Below are 27,399 nucleotides of genomic sequence, written 5' to 3'. Positions count from 1 at the left end.
AGACTCACAGGGCACCTCTGTCTGGTTATTAACCTGGACAAAACTAAGCGCAGGCTCATTATGATAGGTCAGCTCAAATACTATCTTAAATATAGGAGACAAAAAGTGAAACATGACAAGAGTTAAAACCTCTAATAGCTTTCCTCCTCCTCTTAGGGCATTCCACTAGCCTTTCATGCTCTGTATGGAGAAATATACTTTGAAACCAATACAGTATGTATTCTGAGGTTTTAGTTATTCACTGTGCCTCAGTTTACACTCATTCAAAGAGTTAATAAGGACAACCCGTTCTAAATAATAATATGGTGTTGCACCATGGGTGGGGAGGAGGGCTGATCGTTAAAAATAAGGAAGGCTCAGAGAATTCAAAAGAAGTCTAATTGGTCCATCTTAACCAGTTTACACTGCATTTCAACATACATCATTCCAGATATACCTGCACAGATGTGGAGGTATATCTGGAGTCCCATATTTCAGTGGGTTAAAAAAAAGTGGGAAATCTATGTACTGAATGTGTGTTATATAGGATTTTAGAATAAAGTACTTAACCTTTCTAAACCAAATGTCTTCAAATATGTCATAGGCACTTGGCCTCACTGAAGACAAAGTTCATAGCAAGCATGAGATTTTGGAAAAGTAGGATGAATTCTATTTAAATAATAATGCACAAGAAATTTCAGGCCAAAAGATTTTTCAGAAAGTTATAGAAACATGTAATGATTTAGTTCAGCTAGGCCCTTAGACCATCAAATATACTATGGTGCAATCTTATAACATGATAGCATCCCAACCATTTTATAATCATATAGTCTTGACTAGATAGGATGGGGTCAAAAAATGTTATAATCATACTACCCAGTTAGAGCTGTACTGTGAGGCCTGCTCCTCAGACATTCTGAGCAATGGGAATTATAGGTGTTCAGCACCTCTCAGGATCTTTCTCTGTCATAGCTTGGAAGGATGGCTGTAACACAAATAGATACCACCTACACAAGCGAAACCAAACAATGCTATAACATGATCTCTAACTCTGTAAATTTGGCAATGTGACCAGACCTGGAACAAAAACACCTTTTCAGAGAAATGCCATATATGCTATCTGCATACAGTGTTGTTGTAGCTGAGCTGGTCTCACCATATTAGAGAGACCAAAACAAAATTACCTCACCCACCTTGTCTCTCTATGCTATCTGTACAAGATGGATGATCTATTTTGATACTTACCAGGAATTTCTACTGAACAAAAGCATAAAACTGCAGTGACTAAACACAAAACCTGAGCGTTACTTTGTATCATTAACATCCACTACAGCAATGAACCAGATTATTCTTTCCAAACTGCGGCACATCAACAGAAGCACTGTGGTTAAATAAAAAACAAACCTCTGAGAAATACTGATATTATTGCACCAGGCTGGGTGTAATAATATTATCTCACTGGCCTTTCACACCTGCCAAAGGTAAAGAAGATATGCCTTGCTAGTTAGTGTTTGACTAGGGCTTTAAAGATCAGCTGTAATATATAAATAATATGTGACGATCACAGCAAGCCAGAAGTAGCGGTACTTTAAAAAAAAAAAAAAAGGATCATATCGTCTATATCACAGCCCACCCCTGCAGAATATCACTAGCACTACCTCCATGGTTTTTGTTTCTCAAAGCCCTATCTCCTCAAGTACTTTACTATACACCTCATCCTTTATACAGCTAAAAGCTGGCAGAACGCGTCCCGTTTCTTCCCCCGCGGATTTCTCCCTGCCTGGGGCAGCCCATGGGGGCAGCACCGGCTGTGGGGGCGGACAGGTCGGGACTCGTTCGGACCCCCTGGCTCGATGCTGGGAAGGCGGCTGAGGCCTTAGCAGCAGCCCAGTTCTCTGCCCAGCCGCGCCGCGGGTTATTCGCCGCTGCTCGTTACCTTTCAGCCAGGCCAGGGCCAGCCCCGTCCCTAGGGCACCAGCCCCAGCCGCGGGTCGGTCTCACCGCTCAGGCGACGCAGCGGCAGCGGCAGGGTGGGTGCCAGGACGGGGAACTTCAGCTCCGGCTGGGGGGGAGGAAGGGAGCGGTGCCGGCGGCTGGTCCCGGAACAAGAGGGGGCGGGGGCGGCCGGCCCCTGGCAGCGGCGCGGCGCGGCAGGCGGAGGCGGGGGGAGCCGCCGGCCCGGGCCCGGGGCTGTTTTGCTGGCGACGCTGGTATGTCAGGGGCCGGGATTGGATTTCGAAAGATCCGCCATTTTCACCTCGTCATCACCATCGCTCGCTTCCCGGCTCGGCAACAAGCTCAGCCTCCGCCCCCGGCCGGCCGGGCCCGGCCAGACCCGCCCACCGCGGGGAGCCGAGCCCCGCCTTCCCTCCCTCCCTCTGCTCCCAGCGCCGGGCGGGCCGGGGGCGGGGCAAGGATGGAGCCCTCTCCTCCCTTGTCTGGGGGAGGCTCAGCTCAGGGGGGTTCACACCACCCACTGCTCCCCCAGCCCCGCCTCCCGCCCGGGAAGAAAGAGGAGGAGATCTGCTCCTGAGTGACAGACACCAGCGGGGGGCAGGGGGAAGGTAGGAGTTTTAGGAATAAAAGTTATTAAATGGATGCTACCCCTTGAACTAGCACAAGGGCAGGAACGCAACCAGCTGTAAACGCTGCCTGGGCGACAGCTGCATCCCCTGCTGCTGTCAGCTACTTGAGTTCCTGAACACCAAGCTTCCTTAATGCCAGAAAAAGAGCAGAGCGTAGGCAAAGATTTGGACACCTGCAGAAAGGGAAAATGTTTTACGGCAGGTCAGGTTGGTTTGGATTTTTTTCAACTTGAAAACTTCCCAGCAGGTTAAATTCAGATCTCTCCAGGAAAGTTAAACAGGAGACTTCTAGAGGATTGTATGGAAGTACAAAGTAACAGAAAGTGATCCTTGTGACACTAGGCTACTGCACCATGGCATCAAACTACTTGTCTTGTTTTTCCCACTCAATGCTTCTAAAACATCAGTGACAGGCCCATTTTATAAAAATATATCAAGAAATATCAGTCTTCAGAGAAAACATGCCTAAAAATATTATTTTAATAGAGCAAATGTTTTTGGTTACAGCACAACAAAAAGTCTGAAAATAAAAACAAAAAAATAAATTGCTCTCAGGCTAAGAATTCTAGGACTGCCCCTAAAGGTATTTCAGACAAGCAGTCATCAACATACAAGGTCCTTCAAAGAATGAGTTTAAGTTCAGCAGGAACAACCAGATCACCTCATCTGACCTCTTGCATATCAAAGACCACCAACACACTAAACCAAACCACCAAAATTAGACCAAAATATTACATCCCACAGGAAACTAAGGCTTGGTCTACACTACGAAATTAGGTCTACATAAGGCAGCTTACGTTGACCTAATGTTGTGAGTGTCTTCTACACTACAACGATACTCCTATCGATGTAAGTCGCCCACTACACTGATCTAATAACTCCACCTCGATGAGAGGCACAGAGCTTAGGTCAGGGGTCCACAACCTGTGGCACACACGCTGACTTTGAGAGGCACACGACACTCTGACCAGAGTTACGCCACTCCGTGCTCGCCACAGACACTGCCACCAGAACAGGTGCTGTAGATCGCCGCCGCTGTGGACATTGCTGCCAGAACAGGGTTCCAGACCCACCGCCGACACTGCCACAGGCACTGGGAGAGGGCGGGGGGCAAGATTCGGCACAGTTCTTTGTTAAGGCTGCCGACCTCTGGCTTAGGTTGATGTAGTTAGGGTGACGCAGTGTCTGAATAGACACTGTGTTACGTACATTGCCTGTTGACTGTCAGCTTCATGAGGGACTCATGGCTGGATCATGGCTGCCGGGGGGGAGTCTCCAGCTGTAAGCCCCGTGCAGGGCTGACAGCTCAGACTGTCGGCCCTAAGGCAAGTAGGGGGGCTCCTGCTGCCAGTGCTCCACAATGCCTCACACACTTGTCAATGGAAGTGTTCTGAGTGAGGATATGCACCACCAACAGAAGGGGCTTAGTGGGGACATGAACCACTGCAGTAATTACTGCAGTGACTGTACATCAACCTAATGTAGGTTGACAATTTTGTAGTGTAGGCAAGGCCTAAATGTATGAGCCACAGGCACAAAATAAGAGGGACTAAGGTGCACCAATGTTCAAAGCACCTACAATGGTGGAGAATTGATTAATTGAGATATACCCAGATAATTCCAGCAAGTAACCTCCATTGCCTACTGCAGAGGAAGGTGAAAAACCCACAAGGTCACTGGTAATCTGACTCGGGAAAATTCCTTCCCAGCCCAACATATATGATCAGTTAGACACTGAGCATGAGACGTGAAACAAGTACTGCTGCATCTCATTCCAACTGGTCTATATTTTCTTTTCTTTTTGGGGGTGTGGGAGGAGAGTGCCAGCAGCTGTAAAACTGGCCCAGGACTCCTATAGAAAGTTATAAATCAAAGGAAAACTAAACAGCCAAATTATCAATACCTCAGAAATTAAAATAAACATAATGGTATTACAGGGCAGGATACTCAACCCCAGAGCAGGAAGGCTCTGCAACACTTAGAAACTATTCCCCCCCACCTCCACAAAGGGTCCCCAACCAGACAAAGGTGAGGCTACAAAGGTGAAGGAATATTCTCAGGGCTTCAACACAAAGTGAGCAAAGAATCTCCTCCCCTCTTTGGATATGAGGTTATCATCACATACATGAGTCTCAGACAAGCCATTATATTTTCCTATTTAAATTCCATTTATAAATTTGACCTAATTTCAGTCAACTACTATATAAGAAACATGTCTATACATTCATCTTCTGATACTGTTGAAATTGCTTTTACTATACTCAGTTTAGAAACACACTACATAATAAAGAAGGAGCTGACAATTTTGAGATCTGGTATCTGATTTTGCACTTCAGAGATGCATATCTAAAATGAACTTTTGCAATGATTCATTACTCATTTGTAACCTACATTGCCCTAGGTATAAACATCCTTATTTATCCACTGAAGTAGGCAGGGGAAATGAAAAACCAACACACATTTATGGATTTGAATAAAAACAAAAAGAGGAGTCTGATGTAAGAAAGGCCCAAACTGTGTCCTGCTTTTCTCTCCTTTTGATCTTTGCTGGAAAAAATATGCCATAGTAAATCCCAATTCTTTTGGACTCTTGAATGCCTTAAAATGTCTACATTTAACAGAGCCACATAAAAAAAGCTACTAGTTATTATGCAACACATCTCTCTATATTATACCCGTTACAATAAAAAGCCGACATGTTTGTCATAAGTCACACATCCGATTATTTTATTTCTCGTTTTCAAAATCTGCGGTGAAAAGGGATGCTATTTATTCGCGGTGACAAAAGGACAAACAGTAAATAAATCCACGGCACAAGCTGCCACAAAAGCAGGAGTGGCCAGCCCCCGGGGAAGGGGCATAGCTCCTCCGGCCCGGCCCAGCAGCCTGCACTGCAAACGCAGCCCTGTCTGTCACAGAGGATGGATGACAGTGAGGAGGAAGGGAACCCCCACCCCGGCAGCTTCTCTCTGTGCCGTGTCACCCAGACCCCAGCCCTCTGCTGCACACCCAGTCCCTCCCCGCTCCGGATCCGCGCCTCTCCGCCGGAGGGACCGGTGCCGGCCGGCCCCGGAGCGGCGGCGCGGGCGGGGCTGTGCCGTGGTGCTCACCGGCAGGCTGTTGCCCGGCTGACAGGGGGGGCCGCCCGCATCACGCTGTCCTCAGGGGACTCGGGGCGGGCGGGGACCGTCCCCGGCGCTGGGGGTGCGGCGGGGAGCCCCCCCTCTCTCCTCCACCTCCCTGTTGCCAGGGCGAGGCCTCTGCTTGACGGGCGGGTGGCCCCCAGGGAGGGGGTGAGGGGGGCCTGAACGGTGCTACGGGGGGTGACATGCTGGGCTCCCCCGGGCCGGCACCCCCGCCCCTCCGATCGCTGCTTTCCCCACCCCGCAGGCTCCCCCCGCGTTCACACTCACCGGGCTCGCGCTCCCCCCTCCCCCAGGCTCGTGCCGCGGCTGCCCCCTCCTCCCCCTTGGGCTCGCGCTCTGCTCTCGGCAGCGGCAGCACCAGGGACAGGTTCCGTGTTTGTTCAAAATCACGCGCCCAGCGCCATTCCACCGCCACATCCCATAATAGTGCGCAACGCCGCCCTGGCAACCGACACCGCGTCACCAAGCGAGCGCGCGAGCGCAGCTCCTCCCCTCCCCAGCATCATCAATGCCCAGCCGGCGCTTCCTTCCTGCCGCGACTCAAGCCGTTTCCTGGTGCGTGACGCCACCGCCTCACGTCACGATCACGCGCTGCTGCCTGCCTGGCCCCGCCCCCGCAAGGCCGGACTGCTGAGGGCTGTAGCTGAGGACGCAGTCGACCGCCCTGCATGAGGTGGGAGCAAGCCGCAGAGCAGGGCGGGCTGGGAGACTTGGGGAGGAGCCTGGCTGTGCGTGGGGGGGATGAGGTTTAGAGGTTTTTAAGCTGCGGCTTGACAAAGCGCTGGCTGGGGAAGATTTAGCGGAGGTTGTTCCTGCTTTGAGCAGGGGGCTGGACTAGATATCTCCTGAGGGCCCTTCCAACTCTAATATTGTATGATGATCCTAAGTGTGCAGGGCAGCATCACGTCTCACCCATCTGTCAAGGGCTGAAGAACAGCGGCTGGAGCGCTGGAAGTGGTGAATGCAATGCATTTAGTGCAACCACTCCAGTCGCCTGGGCTGTCTGCTGGAGGCCATTCCGCTCATAGCACACTGCTGGGCATTACTGCATGTACCCCACGCACCCTGCTACAGTGCTGCCATTGCTGGGGTGATAGCTAGGAAGGGGAACTGTTTAAGACCTTGTAAAAAAAGGCAGGGGTTCCACAGCCTGGTTCTGCAGCTATAAAAGGGGGGTAACAAGAACAAGCTGGGGTACAGCTTTGTAAACACTTGGTCATTCTTGGATTAAAAGTGTTATGCAAGTGCAACATGCTAAGCATACTTTACTATGTCCTTTATCGTGGATCTTATTTGTAGGGTGTGGGGAAACCAAGGGAATTTTCCTCTCCACTCTAAACATTCAATAATTTATCACAGAGTGGATGTATTTTTCTCACCTTCGTCGTTTTTGTATTCATTTGCTAAATATGCTATAGCACAATTTACCTTGCTTCAGAGTTTTAGATTAATGGCTTTTCAGCTCCACGCCCTAAATATTTCCCCAATAAAGCACAAGAGTGTGAAAATTTGAGAGTTAATTCAGAATGATGGAACTACATGCAACATTTTCTCTTGCTCATTTGATCTGCATTTAACTGACAATGAGATCATGAAAAACATATGTATACACACACACACAATGGAAAATGTGAAGTGGCTGCTGCAGAGTATCCTTTACTGTACACCATATACACATATATGTTGTACACCAAATACACATAAGAATGGCCATACTGGGTCAGACCAATGGTCCATTTAACCCAGTATCCTGTTTTCCAACAGTGGGCAATGCCAGGTGCTTCGGAGGGAATGAAAAGAACAGGTAATCATGGAGTGATCCATTCCATCAGCCATTCCCAGCCTCTGGCAAACAGCAATCCCTGCCTATCCTAGTTAATAGCTCTTGTTGGAGCTATCCTCCATTAATTTATCTAGTTCCTTTTTGAACCTAATTATAGTCTTGACCTTCACAACATCCTCTGGCAAGGAGTTCCACAGGTTGACTGTGCGTTGTCTGAAGAAATACTTCCTTTTGTTCATTTTAAACCTGCTGCCTATTAATTTCATTTGGTAACCCCTAGTTTTTGTGTTATGAGGAGTAAATAACACTTCCTTAGTTACTTTCTCCACACCAGTCATGACTTTATAGACCTCTATCATAATATATATAATCAAATATGATATATTATTTTTAAAATAGCATGTGACCATGGCATTAATTAATTACTGTAGCAGAAAGAGGGAAATGGTTACAATTGCTTGTGCAACCTTAACTTTGACATTTCCTGAATTTTAAGTGTTTAACCCTACACATTTAAAAGTGAGTGAAATCCTAACAAATGTTTTAACCCAATTGATTTAAATATTGTTTTTGTCTCCATTAAAATATTTATCTGCAGTATTTGCAACCCAAATGTGAGACTTGGTTCATAAAAAAAATTAAAACTTCCTAGTCTATTTTCATTGTTCCAGCTGAAGCCCAATCCTGAAACCAGCTGCCTCTTGGCATTCCTTGGCACACGTAAATTCTCTTATTTAAGTAAATGGAGCACCGAGCCATCAACTCCTATTGAAATAAGTGGGGAGATGGGTGCTTAGCCCTTCTGAAAAGCAGCTCACTTGTATTTAGGTGCCTAACTTTAAGTACCCACATTTGAAAAATATAGTTTTCACGTGCCCTGCTAATCAGGCCCTAGCCTTGCTTTCCTCCCTCTCTGACAAGGAGACCCCCTGGGAAGGAAACAACTCACCCCCTAATCCTTCCCCCACTGGGCCACGTGAGTGCATTAGGCAGGACCCTACTTTTTCAGGTCCAGCATCTGAAGCAGGCGGTGTGCAGCGCTTGGATTAGTTACCACCACATTCCCCCCCTCCCCCGAGGGAGGAAGAAACACCTCAGAAAAGCCCGTCTCCCTCCCCTGCCATGGCCCTAGTCAGGATCTGAACCCGGAGAGAGAGGACCCGGAGGAGGGGCCTGGTTTGCTCCCAGTAGGAGGCGAGGCGAGGCGAGGCTCTGCTCTGCTCTGCTCTGCTCTCGTAGTCCCCCCGCCCCCAGCAGCAACAAGCTCCGGACCGCGACTGGCATCCCACGTCCCTCCCAGGCAGGCTGCACCTGGCAGCGCTCTGGCTCGGGACCCGGGAGAGCTCAGGGCAGCGAGAGGCGGAAGAAGAGAAGAGGGCGGCGGTGAGTGTGGGAGCGCGGTATCATGTGACCCTCCTCGCAGGGACAGGGGTCCTTCTAGCCGTTGCTGCTCTATGATACCGAGGCGAGGTCCCCTCCCTCTCGCCGGAGGACCGACGTGTGCCCCGCCCCCTCGTTGGTTGTCGTTCTGTTTCTCTGTCTGTCTGTCTGTCTCCGCGGGTAGGAAGATGGCGGCCGCCGCCGCGAGGCAGGAGCTGGCCCAGCTGATGAACTCCAGCGGCTCCCACAAGGACCTGGCGGGGAAGTGAGTGACGGGCGAGCGAGCGGCCCAGCCCAGCCAGGCCAAATCGCCGGGAGGCGGCGGAGGGGGAAGGAAGAGGGGCCGGGGCCGGGGCTGAGCGGGGCAGGAGTGGGAAGGGGAGAAGGGACGGGGTAGGAGGGTCTGGGGGAAGGGGTAGGAGAGGGAGTGAGGAGGAGGGGAGAAGGGATGGGGTAGGAGGGAGTGGGGGAAGGGGATCAGGAGAGGGGCGGGCGTCTGGGCGGAGAGGGGTTCAGTTCAGAGAGGGGCAGCTGAGGTGGTAGGGGAAGGGGGTCAGCAGGTGCTTCAGGACAGGGACCAGTAACTTGCTTCCAAATTGACCCGGGATCCCCGTAACTGACGGACTGGACTCAAGTAGGTGAGAACCTGGAACGACTTTTCACTCCTTTTGTAAAATGGGTCAGTGCAGACAGGAGCTCAGCTCTGTGTTAAAGATCTTTGGGCTCCTCTTTCCATGTGGAGTGGTGTGTGTCAGACTAGTTAGGCGATTCAAGCAAGTAAATTATTGATCTCTCTTGGGTTTGACTTGGGAAACACTGACAGTGCAGAAACTTTATTTACGACAAATACTTGACTGAAACTGCGGTTATTTGAAAGTGCAAAGTGAAAACTATGATGGTGAGAATATACAAAAATATATGAACTCTAAAACACAGCATATCTTTTGGTTGCTTGCATGTCACATCATTAATCACGTCCTTTTAAATAGATCTCTCTCATAATTTATTTCCCATAAGATCTGCTCTTCCCAGCTGTGTATAACAGTGTATTGGTTTGTGTTGATTTATACTGTCACATTATCTCATTTCAGAAAATTCAATGCTTAAAAATTAGCTTTCTGATAGTCTTAGATTTTAAAGCCAAAAGGAACCATATGGTCATCTAATTTGACCTGAATAACATAGGCCATCAAATTTCACTAAGTAATTCCTGTATGATGCTCATAGCTTTCTGTTGAACTAGAGCATATGTGTTAAAAAGGCAACCAATCTTGATTTAAGAACTTCTTTAAATAATGTCCAGACACTTTCAAATTCCTTTTAAAAAATGAAGTATGTTCTGCACCACTGCTGCTTTCTTGTTAAAGCCTCAAAACACCACCACCAAATATTGTACACATGCCTGCCAGGTGCCTCTTAAATTTCAAGTTTCAGCATTGTTGCTGCTAAATATCCACTTGCAGAGCCAGGGAAGCATATGGAGATGAGTTCCCTCTGAAGCAATTCATGAGAGAGGAAATGTAACTAACTGATCATCAACAAAACAGTAAATCTAACTGTGCATGGATTGCCGTCAAATGCACAAAACTGAAAAATGGGTTTTTTTCTGATCTCTTTAAATTAGAATAACCTTTTTATTGTATGGCGGGGGGGTTGCATCACTGTAGAACCTACCAGTCCAAATCACAATTAGAGATCCATTGTGCTAGAAGAGTGGTTTTCAACCTGTGGTCACATACTATGCTTAAGATTTCCAAAGGGACCCGCACCTCCGTTCAAAATTTTTTAGAGGTCCACAAATGAAAAAAGGTTGAAAACCACTGTGCTAGAACGCTGTACAAATCCATTATAAGAGACTATCCCTATCCCAAAGAGCTTACAATATAGATAGACAAGACAAAGAGTAGGAGGAGAAACAGAGGCACAGAAAGGTGAAGTGACTCACCCAATGCTAGCCAACAAGTCAGGGGCAGAGCTGGTAACAACACCAGGTCTGCTTCTTGGTCCAGTGCCCTATCTACTAGACAACACTGCCTCAGTCTTAGGAGGTACTTGTAACAATAGCAGGCTTAAAAAATTCAATTGGAAGAGTGAACGATATCCTTTATATATTATTGTACCACTAAGGCTATGGTTCCACTTATGGGTAAAATGACGGCTTAAGCCATGAGATCAAAGCTGCAGTCATTATTGTCTGTCGTTAAAACCTAAAATATTTTGAGGTTTACTTTGTAATACATGTTTTAAACAAATCAAGTCTCCTCTCCTGGTCTGGGGTAGTGTCGTTTCAACCCCCATTCTGTAATGCATGCATCTCCTTCCCAGTATCCCTTGTGCTCCCTGAATCCAGCATTTTTAATCCTCTGTCCCTAGAGCATGACAGTCTTATAACATTTGTAATCTGATTTTATGTGTACTCTTCTGGTACCCCTTCCCCATGACAATACTAAAGCATTATGTCTGTTTATCAGATTTATGGAGAGGTGCTCTAACCTGCACACAACTGCATAAGTCATCGTTCACAGTATGTAAATACAAATCTTGGGGGACTTGTGCTGGGATTTTCAAAGGAGCCAGGCAGTAAACTCTCACTGAATTTCACTGGGCTTTGGGCACCTAGCCTTTAGGCTCTCTTGAAAACCCCAGCCTAAAGAAATATAGCACCTTTTAATAGAGAGTTTATAATAAGAGAGTTCCAGAGGGGTAGCCGAGTTAGTCTGTTTTTAGCAAAACAGCGAGAGTCCTGTGGCACCTTAAAGACTAACCAATTTATTTGTGCATAAGCTTTCATGGGCAGAAACCCACTTCGTCGGATGCCACATAATAAGAGAAACCATCTAAATCACAAAGTAAGCATCAAAACAGACAAAACAAATGAAAGGATATTAATTGTGATGAACTTTTTGTTTTTAAATCTATGGACAGATATCGGCAAATACTGGAAAAAGCAATTCAGCTGTCTGGGGTGGAACAGCTAGAAGCTTTGAAAGCTTTTGTAGAAGCAAGTAAGTATGTCTGGGATAATACTTGTTTTGTTTTGCATTGTTGACTGAAGACTAGGAACATGTTGGTTTGCACAGTCAGATAAATATAGCTTAGGCTATGGGAATGTTTGATGCTGTATGCATATTCAGTCTTGCATCTGAATCTGCTTGGAGCACCAAACATCAGTATGTTAAAATGTTAGTAGAAAATAGACTTTAAAATTATTATATCTTTGTTTGTTTAACTAGATCTCCTCCTCCCCCCAAACCTGTCAGTGATACAGCTCTTGAATACACTCATGGGCACTACATAAAAACCTAAAATAGTTGGTCTTTGCTGAGGACTAATTAGTTTTAAAAAATATTTTTAAACTTTAGAGTTAACATGGGAAAAATATCAGAAAAAATTATCAAAATCTTTTTTGCTCATATTTGGATATCTTAAAACTGTCAAATAATTTTACCAAAATTTCCCCTCATCAATTGTCCAGACTGAGAACAGACATGATAAAACTTAGCATGAAGCATTCATTTGTCCAAGATATTATAACATACACACTTGAAAACAGCAGTTTAGAATGAAAGATCTTTCTAAACCGTAGTAGGACATCATGCGTTAGCCTTTTTCATACCTGAGAACTATTGTGAGCAATGGAGCAAACAGACAGTATAGGTTTCTCAGAGAATGAAATCTAGCTTTCTTAAAATTAAGATTTTAATGACTTAAAAACCAGAATATTCAAAGTTACCATTAAAGTTGCTGATTAACTGTAGATTGGCGATATCAAAACCATTGACATATATTTCTTCTCTTATTTCTTGTTTCTATTGTGTCTTTGAACTAGTGGTAAATGAGAATGTCAGTCTAGTGATCTCACGGCAATTGCTGACTGATTTCTGTACGCATCTCCCAAATCTTCCCGATAGCACAGCCAAAGAAATCTATCACTTTACCTTGGAAAAGATACAGCCTAGAGTCATTTCATTTGAAGAACAGGTAAGAGAGAAGTGAGTGGGTGAGAGTCTGCCTCCTGCAGCATGGAGGAGGTCATATTAAGATCAGAAGGGATCATTATGATCATTTAAAGTCTATAAGATTAATGATGAGCATATTTGGCTTAAAAAGTTCAAAACTGAATTTTTAATCCTAAATATTGTATGTTTTTCAGTAAAAAATGGACACTCGTACTCATAGTCCAGCTTTACATTCTTGTGTATCCAAAACTCCTGTTGAATTCAATTAGGATTTTGGATGTGCAAATAATTCAGTATTTGTCCCTTAATCAAGATGCTAAGTATTTAGTTCATGCACTACTAAAAAATGGTTTCCTAGAGCAAGACAATAATCTGGCTGTTAGAAAAACCACTGAGAGGCAGTCTGGTACTCCTTGCACTGTATTTTATAACATTAACACTGTAGGCAGGGCATGTGAAGAGACCACATTTATTTTAAAAATGTATGTTTTATTAAAAAGTATTCTGTAAATAAGTTAAGAATTCAAAATTTGTTTATCAGGCAAAATGTTTCCTTGAAACACCAGTTCATCAGTCAGCTAAAGAACTTAGTTCAATATGTGTTGTCAAGCCTGCTTATGATTTCTTTCTAGATAACCTGCAGCATTAGTTGATAGTATTTATGTATGGAGAAAAAGAAGTTTTTATTTAAATATTATAAAATATAATATTTGAATTGGAAAAAACAATCACTTGTCTTGCTTTACATTTCCATCTGTTTCCATGTTGTTATTTTAATCAGCTTTCAGCTAGATGCTCATTTAAACATGCTTACCCATATGTTACAATGGTTGTACATGGATTAAGCCTACCACACCAAACAAATGGCTCAATTAATTATCACAATGAGAGCTTGATTCTGCAACTCATAGTGCACAGGCAGACTGCCGTACACATGCATTGTAAATCTCATGATTGGGAATGAAGTTATATGAGTGCATTCCTGCCTCATGGGGGTGATGCAAGGGTTAATTATTTAGGCCTAGACCATCAAAAATGGCTATTGATTTTGGGCACCTAAATTTTGGAGAGCCCAATTTAGCACCTGTAAAAGGGTATGACTCAGAGTGGAGATGCTTAGCTCTTTCCAAAAAGGTCCTTTTATAGTGTCTTGACTTGGGAACCCAAAAACTGAAGCACTCAAAATCATTAGTCTTTTTTTTTTTTTTTTAAATATATATATACTTTGGCCTTTGTTTGATAAAGATTTGTAGGTAGAAGGATTATACTGATTAAGAAGCTACTGTGTCATATGTCAGGTAGTAGGGAAAATACGATTGGTACATGAGAGAAGAATCAGATGATACGGTTGTTAATGGAAGATAGTTTTCTAGTATGCTCTTGGTTTTTTTATTTTCCAGGTTGCTTCTATAAGGCAGCATCTTGCATCAATTTATGAGAAAGAAGAAGACTGGAGAAATGCAGCACAAGTGTTGGTGGGGATCCCCTTGGAAACAGGACAAAAGTAAATACTGTGGTTAGACATAATTTTGTCCTGTTTAGTATCCTTTAGTGTTTTAAATGCTTCCCTAAGGTAAAATGTGTCTTGTTTTTCTGTGCTTATTTCCCTGGATCTTCAGTAATGTAGCATGGTGACAATTGTGTAGTTAAATTCAAAATCATCTCCAGGATCAAAATATTGCTTGGCTCTCAAAGTGCCAACATAGATGGAATATCTCGCATTAGTGTCCTTCTAGCAATTGTGATGAATAAAGCTTCACTTCAAAAGGCTCTCTACCACTTTTCCTTGTTCATTCTTTCCCCCTCCATGTACACATAAGGAGTTGCTACAGGATTTGCCCACATTTATGTCTTCTTGTGATTACAAGACTGAAATAGTGCTACAGATTTCCCTTTCTGTGCAGAGCTCCTTGTCTTTTATAGCAAGTTCCCAGCCAATCAAAACAGGATGTGAAGTTGCAAATTTAGGATCTGAAGTGACAAGACTCAGTGTCCTAATGATTGTAGGACATAATTTTACATGAACATGAAATGAGCTAAATAACTAATGGGCATTTTCCATCTCTCATTTCATTGTGAGAGGAGAACACTGACCTGGGGAAAGAAGAAAAATGAAAAGCTGCTGAACATTTAAGGAGCATTATGTGTATTTGGAGTAGGAGAAAGGGACTGTACTGTTGGAGCAATTCTGCTTCAGATAGGGTGATTGTTCCAAGAATACAGTATAATGTGACTAAGGGAGAATGGAATGAAATGTATATTAAACAGTACCTTTTTATTTTCAGATGACCATATAATATGATGTATTATCTGATTTAATTGTACTTTTCCAATTTTTTAGTTTTACCAGTGTGGTGGTAATGCACTGTAGCACTGCAACTTATTGTAGCCACCTGTATTGCAGGTATCTAGTTATGTAGCTATGAAACTAGTTGATTTTTTAAAAATTTATATATACCCCATGAGAATAGTGATTTCTACATTACATACTTTTCTGCTCCTTCACAGACAATACAATGTGGATTATAAATTGGAGACGTACCTGAAAATTGCCAGACTGTACCTGGAGGATGATGATCCAGTTCAGGCGGAGGCTTATATTAACCGAGCTTCGCTGCTTCAGAACGAATCAACCAATGAACAGCTACAAATCCATTATAAGGTGGTGTCACTTATTTTAGTTTTTCCTTCTAAGAGGGAAAGAATACCACATTGAAGTACAGTAGTTGTTTTGTAGCTTTACATAAGCATTTGATAAATAGATTTTCAAAATTGACTTGTCTCACTAAAAGTCAATGGGAGCCTAAACTTATAAATGTCTAAATCACTCTTGAAAATGGGACTTAGATTCCTAGATTACATAGGTACTTTTGAAAATGTTATCCCTGATTTACATCTGTAGATCAAGATAAAAATAAGATTTGGCTCCCCAACAGAAAGGACAAAGAGTAACTAGCTTGAATAAACATCAGGAAAAGAAAAATTGGCCATAATCACTGACACCAAACCACAAGGAATAAAACTAATTCTTTGTAAAAATCATACACTCCCTGAGCAATTTTGTCCTGTAGCGAACTTTAGTCTTCTAAAGATTACCCCACTGTGGGGAAATAACAGAGCTGGGGCTCAGACTGGCAGTACCAAGTAGCTGCAGAAAAGCATGCAGTTCTAGAGCATTAAGCAACCGGGACATTACAAGTCCAAGAACAATTTTTTAATACACTAGGCCTGAACTCCACAGTTAGCTGTAAAATTGCAGATTGAGCATAAGCATTATAAGAGAACAATTGGAGCAGAGGGAAGACTGAAAAGCAAAGGAATGTTAAACTCTGAAGGAGACACACCAAGGAAAACTTAGTTTCTGTACCGCTCTTTGAACATGTAGAGCACCCTGTCAGTGCTAAGTGCCATTGTTAGTAGTAAAAGGGAGACTTGGGTTATGAACCATTTGTACTATATTTTATGTACTTCTGTTTTATATTCAGTTTCATTTTTAATAGTTAGACACTAACACTGTGTTGCAATGGTTGATATCCAAACACTGAAGGGAAATGTTTCTTTCCTTGGAAATTGTTATTCCACCATACAAAGAAGTTCTATAAAAATATTAAGTTTTGCATAATCAGCTTATGCTACCGGCTAGTTTAAATCAGTGAATTGACTGTATTTACATATTAGCTGCTAGTACTCCCTTTCTTTTGGATGAAATTTAAAACCAGGCTCCTGACCACTTGTGGCCCATTAAAGGTACATGATACTTAACCGACTTAGTGTTGTGACTATGATGGCCTGGCCAAATTAGAAGTTGGATAATTAATTGGATCTATCTAAATCCTTCCCTCCCCTGAATCTTTTATTGGATATATATATATATATATATATATATATATATATATATAGATATATATATATACACATACTAATCTTCATTTCCTGCATATACTGTTGTGTGATGTTGCATTACCCAGTAACAGTTGCAATTTAATCTCAGAATTAGCTGCACCTCAACAATGAGTTCAGAGATCATTATAAGAGGCTGGTAGTAGTAGTGCATATCACTGCATGTTTGTTTATGCTCAGCAATAATTCATATATTGCACATCCAGATTAAGATTCTGCAGTTTCTATAGCGATCTCACAACAGTCTGTTTTACTTTATCAGGGCCTCTAGAGGACAGATTGCCAGAATATCAAGTCTGTAACTGCAGAAGAATAGTTATTTGAGCTCTTGCAGAACTTTCCCGAGGTGATGGTGTACTTCTCAGCAGACTTAAGTGATGGTTATAGAGCCATGCTCTCACTTTGTAATACAACAGCTAATGTGTGTCTCCACTGTACGGTCACTTCCCTATTAAGCTTTTTTCTTACTGGCACCTTCTTTCTTTAGGTTTGCTATGCTCGTGTTCTTGATTACAGAAGGAAGTTCATTGAAGCTGCCCAAAGGTACAATGAGCTCTCTTACAAGAGCATAGTCCACGAAAGTGAGAGACTAGAGGCCTTGAAGCATGCTTTGCATTGTACTATCCTAGCATCAGCAGGTAAAATGAATGCCACAGATTTCTGTGTATTTCTGGCCTTTTATATATCTTATAAAAATGGCTTGTTAATCTTTAGTTGATCTCAGCATTACCTTTGTGCAGCTCTCCTCATTGTAAGGTGTAATAGCGAGGAATCTAGAAGTATGAAAACAGGTAGGGAATCAAGGGTTTGATAACAGGCTGGTAACCAGGAGTATCTGTCTCTCTGCACGCCTAAGTTACAGTCATCTTACCTGGATGCACAAAAGAGTGAGTAAGTGGGGAAAGCTTAGGCAGTTTAAATAGAACACTTTGGAAAAGGTTGCAGTAGGTATTGTTATCTAAGGAAACTTTTTCAGTGACTGATCATAAAGTATACCTGGAGACAGACTAAGGGGGAAATGCAGGAAGGATTTTCAGAAAAAGGAAACATGGGACTTAGGGACTTTATTTAAACTAGCCATGAGGAGAAAAACTACCCTCCTTTATTTGCAATGAAATACTAGGTATCTAGATACCATGGTGATAGGCACATTAGAAGCCTTGACATTATAAATATTAGATATTTTCTATATGATACACTCCTATCCCTGGAAGTAGTATAGGAGTGAACATGACAACTGCAAAGCAATGTTCCCTCATGATCACTGTTTTAGTGAAGTGATATTTACAGAATTTATTGAAGGAGGTCATTTTGTGAGATTCTCATTGTTTCTTCCAGGACAGCAGCGCTCTCGCATGTTAGCCACTCTTTTCAAGGATGAGCGGTGTCAGCAGCTTGCAGCCTATGGGATCTTGGAGAAAATGTATCTAGACAGAATTATCCGAGGGAATCAGCTGCAAGAGTTTGCTGCCATGCTCATGCCACACCAGAAAGCAACTACAGCTGATGGTACAGGCTTCTTTAAAGCACAGTAATACCCTATTTCCAGATCCACACAACTTACCCAGTATAGATTTGTCTAGTATTTGTGCAGAAAGGTGTATATACTTTAAGTGGTTATCCAAACCTTTATTCTGGTGCTGGTTTTGGAACTCCACCCTCCTTAATGTATTTTAGTGCTCAATCTTAGATTCAGTTCATATCTCCCTCTGTTTTAACCTCTTGATCTCTTAAAATAACTTTCTAGAATCCAGCTTCTCTATACATATGATCTGTTTTCTACAGGTTTATACAAATGTCTTGTTTTGTGATCCTGATAGAGCTCAGTGTTTGTTTTCCTAACTGTTGCTAGATAATATGGATATAAAACCCCAAAACTATCTCCCAAATCCATTCTCTCATCAGTGCAGTGCAGCTTTTGGTCACATACAATTCAGGCTAGAATTTATTAAATGATGATACGTAAACTAAATGACATTAATGGAGCCTTAAATTCAAATTAGTGTAGTCTCTAGGTTAGAGTGGTAAAGTGCAAAGTCCACTTCATATGTCAGGCAAACCTTACCTTTATGGACATCTCTTGCCATACAGTAAGGAAGAAATGCTTTGAAAAAATATCAAACCGAAAAAAGTTAGAAAACGTTCTTCTTACCAAATAAGCTGTATGCATCTTTTGAACCTTAAACTCCTATTTGGCTACAATCTCTACTGTCTGGTCCAAAACAGAAAAAAATCCTTGTTAATTAATATGTCCATTTAACTGGTGCAGTGTTTCTCCCTCTCTGGCTCATAGCAGACTATCACCTGTTTGTTTTGTGTTAGAGCTTAAAGGATCTAACTAAGATAAGGTGCTAGGTACTGCACAAACAGGAAGAGACAGTCCCTTCTCACCAAGAGTTAAAATAATGATACCATAAAGGCAGGAGAAAGGAGAGTATCAGTATCCCCATTTCTCAGATGGGGAGAAATGAGGCACAGATTAACTCACTTTTCTAAGGTCAAACATGAAACCTGTAGCAGACTCAGAAAATGAACTCAGAGCTCCAGAGTCCTAGTCTAGTACCTTAGCCACAAGACTATCTCCACTTGGATGTCCTAGAACTGAGCTAGAGAGACTAACGACGTTCTAAGTTAAGTAAATTGCCAGTGTTTTACTGCTCATTTACTTTTGTAAGGAGTAATAGTTCTGGAAGGAAACCAGATATGATTAGATTTCTGTGCATATAAATTTTTAGTGAAGTATTTGTCTTACTCATAATGCAAGAATAAAATCTATTGAAAACTCTCAACAACGAGCTGTCATTTTATTCTGTCTCCAAGGTTCCAGTATCTTGGACAGAGCTGTTATTGAACACAACTTGTTATCTGCAAGCAAACTCTATAACAATATTACCTTTGAAGAGCTTGGAGCACTATTAGAGATCCCTGCAGCTAAGGTATTTTCTTTGTTTCCCATGTGATAATTTTTGAATATGAGAAACGAATTCCATTGGCAAACAGTGATATTAACAAGTATTTTGGTTATAACTTTCAACAGTTCAGCTTTTCAAGTTTCCTTGCTTACGAAAGTGATAGTGTATTTAAATGGCATTGTAAAGGAATTATAAAACAATTAGTATTAATTATAATAGCATAGTTTTCAAAGACTGAAGGTTCTTCTTCAAGATTCTTCATTGCCAGTAAGACTTCTGAAGTTGTGGTTTAGTGTAAATGTGAAATCTTGTTCTGACCAGCCCAGTAACTGGTACTATGCACTGCCTATAGCCTTTCAATCATAAGGCCAACGTGTTCAGCATGCAAAACATTTAGCCCATTTTGTGGGGCGGGGAGGGAGAGAAAATGCTTAACTTCGCTCAGCAGCAATAAGAAGAAGTGGATTAAGCAGTAACATTGACTGGTGCCAAACGAAGTACATCTGGTTCTCTTTGGGCCAGAGGTTGGGCCGCAATAATGCAGTCTTAAACAATAAATTAGGGGGGGAAGATGTGTAAAGGTTGGAGATCCTTTTGCAGCTTCATAAATATGTTGGAAATAAAATGAATATAATTCTCAGCTCTGTCTCTATAATTCCTATTTTGCAGGCAGAAAAGATAGCTTCTCAGATGATAACTGAGGGTCGCATGAATGGATTTATCGATCAAATTGATGGAATAGTTCATTTTGAAAGTAAGGTTGTCCCTCCTTTTCGTGGTGCGATTCAAACTAAATTGATTGAGCTGTTTGCTAACAACATGAGCAAGTTATATTTTTAAAATGTTGATCTACTACAAGCAAGTATGCTCGGACTTGCTGTTGCCAGCAGATGGCAGAATCTGTATTGTAAGTAGCAGTTCAGCTTGGCTGCTTGTTACTTATGGGGTCGTATTTTACTCTTTTCTAAAGTTTAAGAGATTGTGTGATTGACTGTATACAAAAGTTATATCAGACTGCAAAAAAAATTCATCCTATTAGTCTTGTAAATACATGAGGTAGGAAATTCTCCATTTTTAATTTGTGGTGCAATATTTAAATCATATAATGTACAGCCAACAATCATTTAATCTCTACATTTAGAAATAACAATGCTATAGACCTGGTAAATAGACAATTATGTGACAAAAAAAGGATTAAGTGAAATACCAATAAAATGCTATTAATCAAAATACAGCAGAATTGCAAAGAATTTGTCTGCTTTTGTAAATTTATTTTATTTATTTATTTATTTATTTATTTATTTTGTAGCTCGGGAAGCTTTGCCAACGTGGGACAAACAGATTCAGTCACTATGTTTCCAGGTTAACAACCTTCTGGAGAAGATTAGTCAGACAGTACCAGAATGGACAGCACAGGCAATGGAAGCTCAGATGGCTCAATAAACCTATACTTAAGGTTTTTGACTATAATTAATCTCCTTTTGTGCTTCTAGGACTATGAAATGACCACTTGAAAATTACAGTAATAAACAGAATCTTATTTAAAACGGCAGAAGTTTTGTCAGAATACTCAACATGGGTATCATGGGTATCAATATGCTTTGCTGTTCTGAAAGTTGTGGTTTAAAAGTACAGGAAGAAGTAACATCTCTTAACAAAATAGATTTTTGCTGCACATACTGTTTACTAAATTGCTTTGTGGACTTGTCACTTCCCATTGGTGGTTGTGAAAATGTAAGTGTTATGTTCCTGTGAGTTGTGTTTATTCCAATAAAGCGAGGAGTGAGCTAATTAGATTCAACCTATCCTATGACGCCTTTGTTTAAATAGTCACTTGGACTTCACTCACTAGCAATTCGTGTATGAAAAATGCAATATAATTCTAACCTTCCAAGTTTCTTTTATTGGATTTGAAATTTAGATATCTCTACATCCAGGAAAAGAAACATCCTTCTCTTACAATTCAGGGAGCAGGAAAGTAAGTTAGTGATCAGTTGATTCTGGTCTTATACTCTTTCAGGATGGCAGCAGAAACAGTGAAGTGAACATACAGTGGTCCTAGAATAAACTATCATTCGCTAGGAACAGTGGAATACTCTTTCCAAGACAGCTTAGTACATTCACTACTGCGTCTCAAGTTGTATTGTAAGTTAACACACATACATGCACAATAAGTGAGGCAAAGACAAATGTGAGATTGTTGCTTTCCTTTATTGACTGATTTCAGATAAGTGCTTTGCAACAATCAGATTAAAATGCATACAGCACTTTCTTGAACAGTAAGTACAGCAGGAGCTGGGACGACTCTTGCATATGGAGTTTCTAGGACTCAAGTACAAGGACACCTGAGATAGGGGAGAAAAGAGTAACATTCATGGCTGAGATTCATAATACCATCAGTGCTGTTAATACACTAACTTGTCTTACACCATTTGATTACTTATCGTGGCTTACAATGCATAGCTGTACATTTTAATGAATCTGCCTCAAATGGAGGCTGGAGAGGTATGAGGACAGGATTTGACTCTGGAAAAATGAATAAAAATGCAAGAGCTAAGCCTTTTCCTTTTTTTATATGAAGATATTCACTATGTGCCTGAAATTCAGACCTTCCTAGGTATGTGTTTTTCTTTTTCCAATAAAAGATGAACAAATATTTGTGTACAATTTGGGAAAGATTTTTAAAAGTTTTCATCATGAGCTTAATTCCTTCCACTGAAGTCAAGGGGAGTTTTTCCACTGACCCTAATGCGAGCAGATTTAGCTCAGCCCTGAGTGCTTTCGAAAATGCTCCCAGGATCTCCACTTTCTCCATAATTGACACTATTTAGCTTTGTGCAAACACAAGAATGTAAAGTTCTGGTGCATGGTAATATCCCAAAAGGGTACAGCAGAAGCCTAATCCTGAACAAGTGAAGAAAGTCCTAGCAATACATCCCGTTTACATGTGTGACACTAACTTGTGGAGATGAAGGAATGGCTATTCACCCGCCTATTGCAATGCAAGGGCACTGCTAGAGCAGGTCTAGCTGTCTAATTCATGGAATGGAGACTAATGGCAGTTGCTTCCCTCCACAGCCCACTCAACAGTTGAGCCATATTGGTCGGGCTTATTCCTGTTTGTGTTTGACATACTCTGGCCCTTATGCATTTCTGTGTGGAATCCCACCACCTACGGTTTACCAACAAGGCTGTCTCCCACAAATAGATGGTCCTTGCTGCCTGTGGTCTTGCATTCCCCGCCAGGCACAGTGCCCATAGTAAATGATATGTTTCCTTTTAAATTGGTTTGAGTCACTAAGGTAACTCAATCCACTTATTATTATGGTTCCTCTAACACAGAGTCAAGCAAAAGGCTTAGTTGCTGCTTTCCTAAATCCATATTGTAGATGGCCAGCTGGGGCCCAAGAAGACTTCAGTTAAAGACATAAAGGGGGGGGAAGAGCAGGATCTCCTCTCTATTAGATACAGATCTGTTCATCGATTGCATATCATTTTGGTTCTATGCTAACATTTCCATCACTCTGCCATTTGTCCTAGAAATAACTAATTGAAACATCACATCAGAGAAGTCTGGATTTATCAAACATGTATTAAATAAGTGACCAACCTTATTAGAATATCCCCATGTCTTTCCTTCGGTTAATATCTCTCTTTAGTTGGCAAAGAGAACATACAGGACACCATAAGGTAGTGCAGAAATCAGAGCAGATGGATCCCTGTCGAAACAAAAAATATTAAAGGCTGTATCTTAAGATGTACATCTACCTGTTCATTGACTTTATCACATTGAATGGACTTAAATCCAGACTAGAATATGGATTTTCAGTGTTGCCTTTCAGTGGGATGACAGGGACATGAAGGGGGAAAAAAGCTACATTTTAAACGTCTTTTACCAAACTACTATTCGTCCTAGATTCACAGAAATTCTATTTTAGAGATGGGTCGAACAAAGGAAAGATGAGCTAAGGGACTTGTGCAAGATTACACAGTGAGTTGGTGGCAGTTGCAAGTAGAATCTGTGTCTCCAAGTGCCCAATCCTCTGCTAATTACTGGAGCACAGTGCCCTCAGATCATAAGGGAAGTCTCGTCGCAGCTGTGTTCAGATGGAGAGGAATCACATGGGATTAAAGCAGGCTAATGAAAATGTAGCCAGCTGATTTGCTTTGATCAATGACATGTTGCTTTAAGGGCTGTTCTTTGAGCGTGAGCAAATCAAAATATTAGACAGTAACTAACAGGGATTCCGTATTTTGTCCGGTAGAGACTCCTCATGGCAACGCTTGAGCCACACAAGCAGCATTCATCCATGGCACTTGCTACTTGACATCCAAGACAATAGTAGCAGAATGTTCCACATAGACCTGGATAATGACAAAACAACAAATAAGGCTTACTCAGTGTTCTCTTCCTTCACCCAGACAGTTCACGTTCACCACCACTTTTAGGAGAGACGTAGCAATGCCTAGAAAATTGGAAGGCGTGAGTTAGGGATGTGCCAATGGGACAGCGGTAGTGCAAAGGAGGGCAAGCTCTTTGAAAGAATAGTGATGTGATATGAGGCTGTAACCTCAGTGGCAGCTCTCCCCGCATAATGAATGACTTCAATGGCATTTCTTCACTGCCAAAAATCATGTGGTTTTACAGTAGGATAACACACACGTTATCTGTCTGACTGTACAGTTATAGTGGCGATGAGGGATTGTCATTTTACCATGATGTAACTAAGCAAGGTGAACCACAGGTGTGGGCTGTAGAGTTGAACTTGCATAGTTACATTGCTAAACGCTACATGAGCACTTTGCCTCCACTAGGATTTTACTGCAAGATTAGCTAACCTGTGTTAGTTATCCGGCTGTGAACACACACGGGTTTGGATCTGTGCCCCGCAGCAGAGCTGGATGAACTCTGTCTCAGTGGGGTAGCAGTACAAGTACTGCTATAGTTTGAGTGAAAGCCTGGAGTGCTGGGCCTGGTGCAAGACCTGCGGCCTGAACCAGAGGCTGTGAGCCAAAGTCAGGCCATGTATTAAAGTTGATGCTTACAAGTTCACTGGCCAGTCCATGGACATAGCAAAGTTGTTGCTATTGTATGAGGCTCTAGATAGTTACATAAATATATTCCATCTAGTACAGATACATACATCCCAATCTAGTACAAGACAAGAGGGTTTGACAGCATAATGAATAGGGATGTTTTGTCCGAGATATCAGGAACAAGGGGAAGTAACAAACGTGATGAACGCTGTTAGGTGGTACATAAGTTGTTTATCTCAGTTGTTTTTCTCAATCTATAAATGTCAGGATACTTCGCCTTAACCCTTTGTGCGGCCAAGAGGACAGCAGAAATTCCTGCTGCTGACTGAGCTGTTCCTGGCCATTGGGCACTTGTGTGTTAGTGTACCTTAACTCCTATGGGACACTAGTACTGTGCCTTGAAGGCAATAAACCTGGCCGAGTGCCTTTGTCACCGAACCATGCCTGGGATCTTTATGAGTATCATTGAGGTCAGCTGAATTAGAAGGCTGCCCTATCTGCTAGTATTGAGAACACTGGAGCTCCAAAGACAGAAGCACTGAGTCGCCTGAACAGCATTACTAAAGCCTTCTACACTTACCAACACTGGATTTGTGTGTGAGTGGGTGGGTGATGTTGCCATCTAGTGACTAGCTCACAGCATGGATATGGGAAATACAACCACAAGCCATTCCTTTAAATAAATATAAAATAGACAAATGGGATTCACCCACCCCACTATCCCCACTGAAAGACTGGAGATATAATATTAATCCAAACATCAAGACACAAAGCCAAAACAAGACCACAATATTGACTAACCACTTACAGACTCCGCAGTCAGTGCAGCAGTCCATCAGACCGGTCTGCCAGGCACTATTTTGTGCAGCAGGCACAGAAAATTGGGGCTGTAGAAAGACGACAGGCTGAGAGTTCATTTCTAGTTTCAGCCAATGAGTTCAGACGTTTACATGCTGAAAGGAAAACGATGAAAGGGACGGTTTGAATAAGGCTTTTAGGGATTAGCTGTGTCACAAATAGTCAGGGTGTCTAGCGTCATTGGGGTGATGCACTCAGAGGAATGTTACTCCCATCACTTTGAAATGGCACCAGGTTTCTCACATCACTGGAAGCAATGTTATCAATTGGACAACTGGATAGTTTTGGTGGATACATTAGGCCAAATTGTTGTCTAGCGAGAGAGAGAGAGAGAGAGACCAGGAATGAATTTGGTCTACTTTCTTCAGTCCAGATTATAAATGGGTGTAAATTTTCATCCAAAAAATACATTTCTCCCTAACATCACAGTGCATTCCTGATTCAAAGGAAAGGGTGCCACTAACTCAATGGCCAACATATCGTCCAGCAACACCTAATGTTCCTTGGTCATCTCTCAGTTGAGTCCTGATCTACTCTCATCATACCTTCCCTGTATGATCCAAGATCATCACACCACAAACACTATGGAGATGGTTGCAGAAATGGCACTCTCTCTTGACGTCGTTTGCAAAGAGACAGCTTAGCCCCCCCCAAATCAGGCTTTTCCTACTGCAGCTAACACTTAGCCAAATGCTGAGATGTCACTCAGTCCTTTACTCAGGCAAACACTCCCTTTGAGTTCAATGGTGGTTTGACTAAAATCAGCAATGAGTCTGGCAACAACAAACAGTTTTCATACATTTTCAAACAGTGTACGTAGATATGTATTGAAAATATACATATGTCAAAGGCACCCTATCCCCTTAAAAAACACTGACGTCTGAAAATGTTTCCACTACTATTGTTACATGTAACATCTAAGATTATCAGCAGTGAAAGACTGGCACAACTTAGGTTATAAACTCTTTGGGGCAGAGACCATTTTTTTACTGGTCTCTTGTACAAGTACTCAGGAGACCAGGGCTCTGATCTGCCTGAGGGTACGTCTACACGGGAGTTGGGAGCCTGTTTGCCAGCTTGGGGAGACAGATGCGCACTAGCTCTGCTCATGCTAGCATGTTAAAATAGCAGTGTAAAAAGAGTAACACATACCGATGGGGTCCATGCAGATTACTTGGGCAGCTAGCCTGAGCTGCCGCACAAGCGGTCCCGTCTACTCTGCTATTCTTAGCATGCTAACTCACATCTGTCTATCCACACTGGGATGCATGCTTCCAGCTCCAGTGTAGATGGCCCCTGAGGATTCTGGTGCTAATGTAATACAAATATATTAAAAGGCTTGGGATGAAGGTACATTTATTTTACTCTGCTTTTATTTTTTCCTTGTTCCGTATACGGCAGCACTCTAAGTGCCCCAAAGGCAGGACTTTGATATTCATTACTTGCCCAGTTGTAATTTACTTGGCAACACCCCCTTACATCCTGGTAATGTGATTCCTGCCATTTGAACCCACATGAACATCTGGAGACCTGCACAATCCAAGTTAGGTGGGATTTCCTGCAGATGAAGGAATACTTTATTTCCATAAAGTTTTATAAGAGAAGTATCTTAATTGTACTATAAAGATGTGAGATGAAAACAGGGCTATAAATATATGAGATTAGAACAGGGCTATACATAATCCTAATGTGACTCATTGTGTTCAAGGCCCATTTTCTGTAAACAGTAGCTATATGACTATGAAACCCTTATTTAGTTACTTATTGTTTTATGTTATATGATTCACATGTATTGGTGATGCTGAAAGGTAAATAGAAACTCATTACTGATTACCTCACTAATCTGCAAGTGCTAAAGGT

General features: G+C 42.3%; 3 protein-coding genes across 5 annotated transcripts in view; 1 reads left to right on the top strand and 2 right to left on the bottom strand.

The window, feature by feature from the left end:
• The window catches only part of LIN54 (lin-54 DREAM MuvB core complex component), a 55,720-nt gene extending 53,508 nt beyond the window's left edge, over positions 1 to 2,212 (bottom strand). For all 3 annotated transcript variants that reach the window (XM_067556839.1, XM_067556842.1, XM_067556841.1), the window contains exon 1: positions 1,916 to 2,212. The gene's annotated coding sequence lies outside the window, so the exon portion shown is untranslated. The remainder of the gene's footprint in view (positions 1 to 1,915) is intronic.
• Positions 2,213 to 8,980: 6,768 nt separating this feature from the next.
• On the top strand, positions 8,981 to 21,440 carry COPS4 (COP9 signalosome subunit 4). Its single transcript, XM_067556838.1, has 10 exons — positions 8,981 to 9,138; positions 11,799 to 11,878; positions 12,703 to 12,854; positions 14,233 to 14,336; positions 15,341 to 15,494; positions 17,220 to 17,370; positions 18,071 to 18,241; positions 19,553 to 19,668; positions 20,314 to 20,398; positions 20,954 to 21,440. Exons 1-10 carry the CDS (start codon positions 9,062 to 9,064, stop codon positions 21,085 to 21,087), a joined length of 1,224 nt encoding a protein of 407 aa, XP_067412939.1. The 5' UTR covers positions 8,981 to 9,061; the 3' UTR covers positions 21,088 to 21,440.
• A 1,595-nt stretch (positions 21,441 to 23,035) lies between these two features.
• PLAC8 (placenta associated 8) lies at positions 23,036 to 25,598 on the bottom strand. Its single transcript, XM_067557348.1, has 3 exons — positions 25,490 to 25,598; positions 23,885 to 24,009; positions 23,036 to 23,363 (listed from the first exon to the last, which is right to left on the bottom strand). Exons 1-3 carry the CDS (start codon positions 25,596 to 25,598, stop codon positions 23,259 to 23,261), a joined length of 339 nt encoding a protein of 112 aa, XP_067413449.1. The 3' UTR covers positions 23,036 to 23,258.
• Between the last annotated feature and the right edge of the window lie 1,801 nt (positions 25,599 to 27,399).

The sequence above is a fragment of the Emydura macquarii genome, unplaced genomic scaffold (assembly GCF_026122565.2).
Source record: "Emydura macquarii macquarii isolate MOO-44397 ecotype Brisbane River unplaced genomic scaffold, CSIRO-AGI_Emac_v2 contig_1790, whole genome shotgun sequence".
In the NCBI taxonomy this organism is placed as follows: Eukaryota; Metazoa; Chordata; order Testudines; family Chelidae; genus Emydura; species Emydura macquarii.
The sequence above is the reverse complement of the archived record's forward strand: the minus strand, read 5'-3'. Positions and strand labels throughout refer to the sequence as shown.